This window comes from Sinocyclocheilus rhinocerous, unplaced genomic scaffold (genome assembly GCF_001515625.1).
Source record: "Sinocyclocheilus rhinocerous isolate Xijiao unplaced genomic scaffold, SAMN03320098_v1.1 scaffold366, whole genome shotgun sequence".
NCBI classification, from domain to species: Eukaryota; Metazoa; Chordata; class Actinopteri; order Cypriniformes; family Cyprinidae; genus Sinocyclocheilus; species Sinocyclocheilus rhinocerous.
Window position 1 is genome coordinate 1,125,642 of NW_015660877.1, and position 8,062 is coordinate 1,133,703.

The following is an 8,062-nucleotide window of genomic DNA, read 5'->3' on the forward strand; positions in this document are numbered from 1 at the left end:
AAAAAAAAAAAAAAAGGACACTGTCAGCAGTCAGAAAAGAGGTTAAATCAGTGGTGTCTAAATCTATTTAGATGCATAAATCTATAATGAAAATGTTCATGTTTTATGAGTTTTATTACATTCAATATATTTAAATATCATTAATATAGGCCTACATGAATATATAACAATAATATATAACATTTTCGTGTTAACTGTAGTGTTAAATCAAAAAGTAATAATGCCCTTTAAGAATATGAACTGTCTATAAACTCCTGAAATACAAACAATATACAAGCCATGTGAAATCCCGCTTTCTCATTGGACAAACCACCCATCAATCAAGGCTTGTGCGATAATGGAGCGCGTGCTCTGGTCACTCAGGTAGAAGATAGAAACAAACCAGGAAGTGTCTACTACGCGACCGTATTTCGTGTTATTTATACGTTTTTAACATGTCAAATGAAGTCCGATATTGCGACAGGTGCTCGTACCTCTTTCTCAAGTTCTCGTTAATCGTATATGCAACAATTTTCTGGGTGAGTTTGATTTGTTTTTATTATACGTAATAATAAATCGGTGTGGTAAGTCTATGAGGCTAAGTCAAGCAAATGTACACAAGTGCGGTTTAAAAAGTCGGAAAGAACAGAGAGAAAGCAAATAATATTACAAGTCTGCTAGCAGTAACGTTTGAGTTTTATATATTTTTAATTATGTTATTATGTCACGCATTACCTGTTCTAGTGCTCTTGACCACACCCTCCTCGAGTAATTCTGCTGTACTCTGGGATTATGGGTTTCTTACTCATTGAATTATCGATCTCCTTAGTAGAGTATGTTGAACACAAATGTTTTTTATGACGTTGCAAATGTTTATCCATTGATTTATTAATAAATATCTGATGTTGCTGTAGAAAATATTAAGCGAAAATGGCAATTGTATAGGCTAATGAAAACACTGTAAATAGCAACAACTTTCTTGGTAAATATATGTGTTAATTTGTACAAAAAACAACAAATAAATAGTATTTACATTTAAACGAAGCAGATAGAAACTGAAACAGACTCATTTGAATGGTTAGTGGTTGTTTTGCTTCTGTTATTGATTGCATGATAATCAGATGACCAAAATACTGTGTGGTCATACTGTGCAAAGCTGTGCCTTTAAACAAAAAAAAAAACCTCTGGCCATTATCTAGCATGGAGTCAAAGACCATTAGACTCATCATTCATATTTCATTTGCACATAGGCTAATCATTATTACTTGGCTCAAGATTGTTGAATATGTGTTAAGAATTTACCACATGAGAACTTTTCCCATTTTCATGAACAGTATGTTTCTTCTTTTGTCTTCATTATGAAGTTTGTTTGCTATTTGTAAGACCTGTATTTATAAGGTCAAGCTTGTTTTGAACCTACATTAAATTCATGAGGCGAGTGTAGTTTGATTGACCCTAAAATAGAATTGTAGGATAAATCATCTGGGTATGCTTTATACTTTAAGATTATAATATCAAACTGTCACCGAAGCAGTGGCCTTTCGAATGTTACTAATATGTACACTTTAGGTGCTAATATTGACTTTTAAACTACTAATATGTACCTTTAAGGTACTAATATGTACTATTTATGGGTAAATAAGGTACAAAGATGTACCTATTAGGTTTTGTACCTTAGGTAATAGAGTAAATATAGTATTGAAGAAAATATCATATTATAGACACACAACTCTCTCTCTCTCTCTCTCGCTACTATTGCACTGTACTTTAAGTCATTAGTGAATATTCCAGTGCTTTTAATTCAAAACATTATCAAGCATGTATTTCCATATTGTAGTTCTCAAGTTACCTAATACTCTTATTTACTGTTGTCAGCCTGTGACTTACCAAAAATAAACTAGAGAGTCATTTGGGGTTATATAAGCCTTGATATTTTCAGTTTTACATTCCTTTGACAGTTCAAACTCAGATCTGATTAAACAGAAATCCAGATTATAATTACAATGCAATGTTTGTTTTATTGTTCATTTTAATGTTCTGTCTAATTTGTTTCTATATTCTCCACATTTGATGTTCTTTATTCACTAGACAATAGAGTTTCCTATTGTTTGAATTATTTTGCATCATCTTTGCATAAATTCTGATAATAATATTTTGTATACATTTCACAATTGTGCCATTAATGTATTCTTTATACTGTTTTATATGCAAATAATGCTTTTCATAGAAGTGTTATTCAAGTTTGAGGTGCTGTCATGGCATAGGGACTATGACATTCTGTAGTTATCTTTATTCTCATCTGTTATTGACATTTGAAAAAGATTATTGTGAGTAAAAGGCTGGTGTCAAAGCTACTCTATGTGACAGCAGAGGTTTGAAATGCTATGGGCTGCACCATTGTGCTTCTCTTCCTGTTTTCTGTCAAGAGCAGGTCTGCACATGTTGAACCCATCACACTGACAGCATAAACAATGGGCCCCATAGGACCCCATTTCAGACCATTATGCCACCCGCCGAGGCTCTTGGTGGCCCATTGGCACCAGTATTACAGTGCTGGCTGACCCAGTGCACACTTTGTGCTGCTTTCATCATGGGTTTCACAAGAGACCTGGTGCACGTGCCTCACGCAGGGCTGCAAGGGTGAATTATTATGTGTGGATGGCTATTCTGTTCACGAAGGCAAGGGAGTACATCTGCTCACCATCTCTGTTGATTAATGTGCACTCATGTTGATTGGTAAAAGGCATTCTGAAGTGAACAACTGCGTACAAATTGCTTGACTTGTGCTAACTTCATAGATTGGCTTAATGGCAGTTCTGGATGTTTTTTACGAAATAGTTTTGAATTGTATATATTTGCAGGTGCATGTGCTAGAGGTTTTGTAGATTACTATCCAGACGCTCTTTGTTTTCATATAGTGTTTAAGCAATATGTTTTGACATAAAGATGCATGAAAATAAATGGATTATAAATTATGAGCAACCAGATTGAGCCAGCTTCAGCCTGAGAGATTTTCTGTTGAAATTAGGTGGTGGTGGCCTCGGACTCCATTAATCTTTTTGCCTTCAGTCTTTATAGTCTGCCAAAGGTCATAACTCTGGTTGACACTTTCCAACCAATTTCCCAGGTGGCTTTTGTAACCTTATTGAGGGATCTAAATATAAAGCCATATCTTGTTTCTGTTTTTTAATCTTTCAATACCTCAAGGATTTAGTGTTGCCATTTACGTTATAACTAATAAATATACAAATATAAAATTTTTTAAACTATTATAATTATTGGTGGTCTTCTGAAATGCAGAGAGGGTCTTTGCTTCTCTTCGTTTGTTGTTGTTGTTTTTGTTGTTGTTTTTTGTAAATTTGTGTTTCATTTATGTTTACACATCCGGGTTAATCAATGCTACCATATTCTTTTATATGTTTGTATATAAAATGATTAAAATCAAGTCACATCAAATTCTCATTAACGTACAATTACACTACTGTTCAAAAGTTTGGGGTCAGTAGTAGCAGCAAATCAGCATATTAGAATGATTTCTGAAGGATCATGTGACACTGAAGACTGGTGTAATGGCTGCTAAAAATTCAGCTTTGCCATCACAGGAATAAATTACATTTAAAAATATATTAAAATACAAAAAAGTTATTTCAAATTATAATAATATTTCACAATATTACTGTTTTTATTTTTGATCAAATTAATGCAGCATTAGTGTGCATAAAAGACTTCAAAAACATTTTTAAAAATGTATAGGTAGTAGGGCTGCACGATAAATCGCATGCGATATTTAACGCGCATCTTGTCAGTAAAGCCGGTTCTTTAATCAGCGGTAAATCTCCATCACGTGCGGGCTTTCACATGGAGCAGCATTAACTACACAGAGCCGTTGTTCACTGACAAGCTGTGCAAAACCACAATCATATTTTGCGCATGTTTTGCGCAGCTTGTCGGTGAACAACGGCTCTGTGTGGTAGTGAGAATTAACATTTTAATATATGTTAATAGTTTTATATTTCTTTTCTAATAAAAAAATATAGTAACACACATTTGTTTATCTCAAACACTGCTACCTGTTGTTTAATTATATGAATACCCACCTTCTTTTTTAGCCCACTAGTCAACAAACCCTCTGAAACCTAATGATGATGGTAGACATAGAGGTGGACCTTTAATTTTACCAAACTGAATAGACCTTCATTAAATCCGGATCACCCACAGATCATTTCATGTTTCAACTTCATTTTAATTTGGATAAGACTAAAAGTGGTCCGAGTGGGTGAGTTGTTTACTGTGTAATTAGTCCATTCATTTCCACCAGTTTGACCTGTTTACACCCCCTCACATTCACCATACACTTTAGCTGCTTCCTCCTGAAACTTGATCCGTTGATGTCATTGTTGAACAGTACAGTATAATTTTAGAAAAATTTGTGATTTACACACTATTTGAGTTTATAATATTTACTTTGTTTTATCTATGCACTGCCAATTATTTTCTCATCTGAATGCTGTTGATAAGACATCCAATCGGTACATACTGATGGTGCCTCCATTCATTTGAGGAAAATGATTACAACTTATCCGTACAGACTACATGCTGGTGTGATGTTGAATGAGAAAGGAATGCATTAGCACAACAAATGTGTTGTAAAGCCCATATGCACACACACACACACACACACACACACACACACACACACAATGAGTTAACAGGCGTGGAGTGGTTTTACTGCAATTACCAGGGCAGCATTATGATGGTTATTATTTGATTATGCCATTAAGCCATGTCACTGGAGCTCAGTGTTTGTTTCTCAGGGTTACAGAAGTGCATTTGCTATGTCAGTTTTGCACAACTTCGTCTGAATATGCTTCTCCCAGATCTACTTTCTGCTACTTTTTATTGTGACACAGAAATGGTTTGGATTTCACACCACATGCTTTAATTCTACGATTTGTCAACCACAGCTCCGATCAGTAGAGTATGATAATCATGTAGAATATTTCCAAATGGAAATCACACTTGGCGCTTTGGGGAGCCATTAAGATTCAAGGTTGGAATACATTAACCCAGGAGGTCACAGTTTCACATAGCTTTACTTTGCTCTGTTTTGAATCATAATACCTTTAAATATGAAAAACATACTGAAGAATATACTGCTAGATTCAGTAATGTCCATTTTTGTGGCCCTGAATGTGACTAAATGTACTCTTTTGTGTTGTTTTTAACCCATGTGCCTTTTTAAAGTTATTAATATAGCTAAAATAGTGATATTCTTCCCATTTGTAATGTAATGTAATTTTGCATGAAACCCAAATGGTCTGATTTGTGTGATTTATTTCAGCTCATAGGGGGCTTTATTTTGGCCATTGGCATTTATGCGGAGGTGGAGAGGCAACAGTACAAAACTCTGGAAGGAGTATTCCTGGCTCCTGCCGTTATCCTCATTGTGCTCGGTGTGATCATGTTCATCGTCTCCTTCATCGGCGTTCTGGCATCTCTCAGAGACAACTTGTGCCTTCTCAAAGTGGTAAGTTTTTATTTTTCCATCAGACTCTTGCATATAGTAGTGTCCTCTTCAGCACATCGCTTATTATGTAAATCATATTGATTTTCTGTACACAACACTTCATATTCTATTTTTTTTTAATGATTCTTTTTGTAGGAAACAAACAAATAATATCATTAGCACAAAGAGACAGTTCACCTAAAAATGAAAATCCTGTCATTATTTATTCACCCTTTCATGTTGTTCCAAACATGTATGACTTTCATTTATAGGGGAGTGCAAAATATATTTTGTTTTTGTCCATACATTGAAAGTCTAGTGTTATGTTCCCCATTGACTGTCATTATATGAACAAAGTAGTTTTTCAAAATACTTCTATTGCGTTCCACAAAAAGAAAAGGGGGTCAATAGTAAAGCAGAAAACATTCTTACTTAAATCACTTGTACTAACAAAGTAGTAAAACAAACCACACTATACTAGTTTATGAGTGATTAGGGATGAGTCATTTATCAGTTTGAATAAAGGAATCATTTGAATAACACTTTCTGACTACACATTCACAATGCGTCAAACATCAGATCGTCTGATGTAGAATTAACATGAACGTTGCAGACGTTTGATACCAGTCAAACCCATTATGAAAATTACCACTCTCATTTGCCTAAAGATCACATGGTGAAGGCAGGGCTATCAACATATTAAATTCTTAAAGTGCTGTTATTATCAACAGGGCTGAAAATGATAAACAGTACTAAGAGTGCTTCCTGTTTCAGCAGAAGTGGAAGTTTGTCTCATGAAGAACTCTTATTTTCCAGTTTCTCTGTTAATACAACTGCCTAATCCCACTAGCTATAAAACAAGCTGATGGGAATTGAATCATGTTATGAGCTATTTGTATTCACTAGTCCATATGCCTTGGGTGCTGTACACGCACGCATAGACGGACTCACTGCCCATGTAGGGCAGAATCTGAGGCTTGCAACTGTTGTTTCATTTGTATCTGAGTAATGTGCGTGTGTCTCTGTTTCATTTGAGATCCTCTGTTTACTGTTGCTTTGCAGTTTCTTTACATGCTGGCTCTCTGTCTCATTTTGGAGCTTGTCAGTGGGATTGTTGCTTTGATCTTTAGGAGACAGGTACAGCCATTTTTATCTTCTTTCTAGTTTCATTTATAATGTTCTTGACAAATCCCTTCCTTTATATAATAAGACTGTTTTTTTGATGTACATTTCCAAGTGGCAGACTGTGACATGGCTCACAAAAAGAAATGTATACATACAGAATTCAGTATTGCAGTATTTTATAGTCATTAGCCATGCAATGTGACAATAACTGCTGGAAGTTTCTTTGTTATTCATTTCATTGGGCAAATGGGATCCATGCTCATTTGAAAAAGATAATTATGAGTACTGTTACATGGTTGCTGGGTAATGACTGTTTTGTGATTAGTTGAGGTTGTGTTTTAGCGTCTGCTGGATGTGGAAATTTGTTTGGCTGCTTGACACTTCAGCAATCATAAACAAAATAATTTTGATGCCAGAGCGTAATTACCATCATTGTGAACATAATTTCAATCATATTTTTTAAGAAACTAATTGTACCAGTCCTCAGATATTACAGTTTTATTGAGTTTATTTCTAACTGCAACAACAAAGGCTCAACATCCCATGCTAAAAGAAATCAGACTTGTTACATTTTGTTGCAAAAACAACATCTTCCTGTTATAACACTGACCTTCTTTGTCAATCAGACAGAGGACCTTCTCAACAAAAACATCCGCAAAGGCATGGTCAATTACTATGATGACCTTGATTTCAAAAACATCATGGACTTTGTTCAGAAAACGGTAAGAGATTTTATTTGAATGTTATAGTGAAGACCCTTTAAAGAATTTATTTGCAGATCTCGATGAAGTTCATGTGGATGTACTCATATAGTCAGCAGACACTGAAAAAAACATGAGCATCAATTGTACAATCATGAACACATGAAAGGTACAGATTTAATATGCTGACTTTTTTAAGATTGCATTGAAGGTATCTTTAAACTTGATCTGTCAACAAAGTTTCACATAATGAAATTATGAAGGTCCAGATCTCTCTGCATGTACTCACTCTGCATTTCCATTAGCATAGCCATTCTGTTTAATATTGGTTGAACTTCAAACTATTATTTTTATTTGTTTCTGAAAATAAAAGAAAGCTAGTAGGGTCCTGTGAAGTTTTTTTTTTTCTATTTCAATTTTGTTTCAAAGGCTTTCTTTTTTCATCCTTAAAATGCATGTATAATCATTTGAATTAAATAATGTAATCATTTATTTTTAAAAAAATTACAATAGTGCCATATGAAATCTTAAATTCTGTTTAATTTTTCTAGATATTCTGTTTAATTTTTCTAGATTTTCAGTTTTGATTTAATACAAATGTATGATTTGATTTAATTTAATTTATTTAAAAATATATATTAATTTAATCAATCTTTTAATCTAAAGATTGTAAATGAAAATAGAAGGGTTCCTTTTTACAAAAAGAAAAACTATTTACAAATCTACAAAAATAGTATAATAATAATAACAA

General features: G+C 33.9%; 1 protein-coding gene across 1 annotated transcript in view; it reads left to right on the plus strand.

The window, feature by feature from the left end:
• The first annotated feature begins 330 nt into the window (after positions 1-330).
• Positions 331-8,062, plus strand: part of tspan15 (tetraspanin 15) — a 17,860-nt gene continuing 10,128 nt past the window's right edge. Inside the window, exons 1-4 of the mRNA XM_016534678.1 lie at positions 331-518; positions 5,321-5,506; positions 6,548-6,622; positions 7,237-7,332. Coding sequence (XP_016390164.1) covers positions 435-518; positions 5,321-5,506; positions 6,548-6,622; positions 7,237-7,332 — 441 coding nt within the window. The 5' untranslated portion in view covers positions 331-434. The remainder of the gene's footprint in view (positions 519-5,320; positions 5,507-6,547; positions 6,623-7,236; positions 7,333-8,062) is intronic.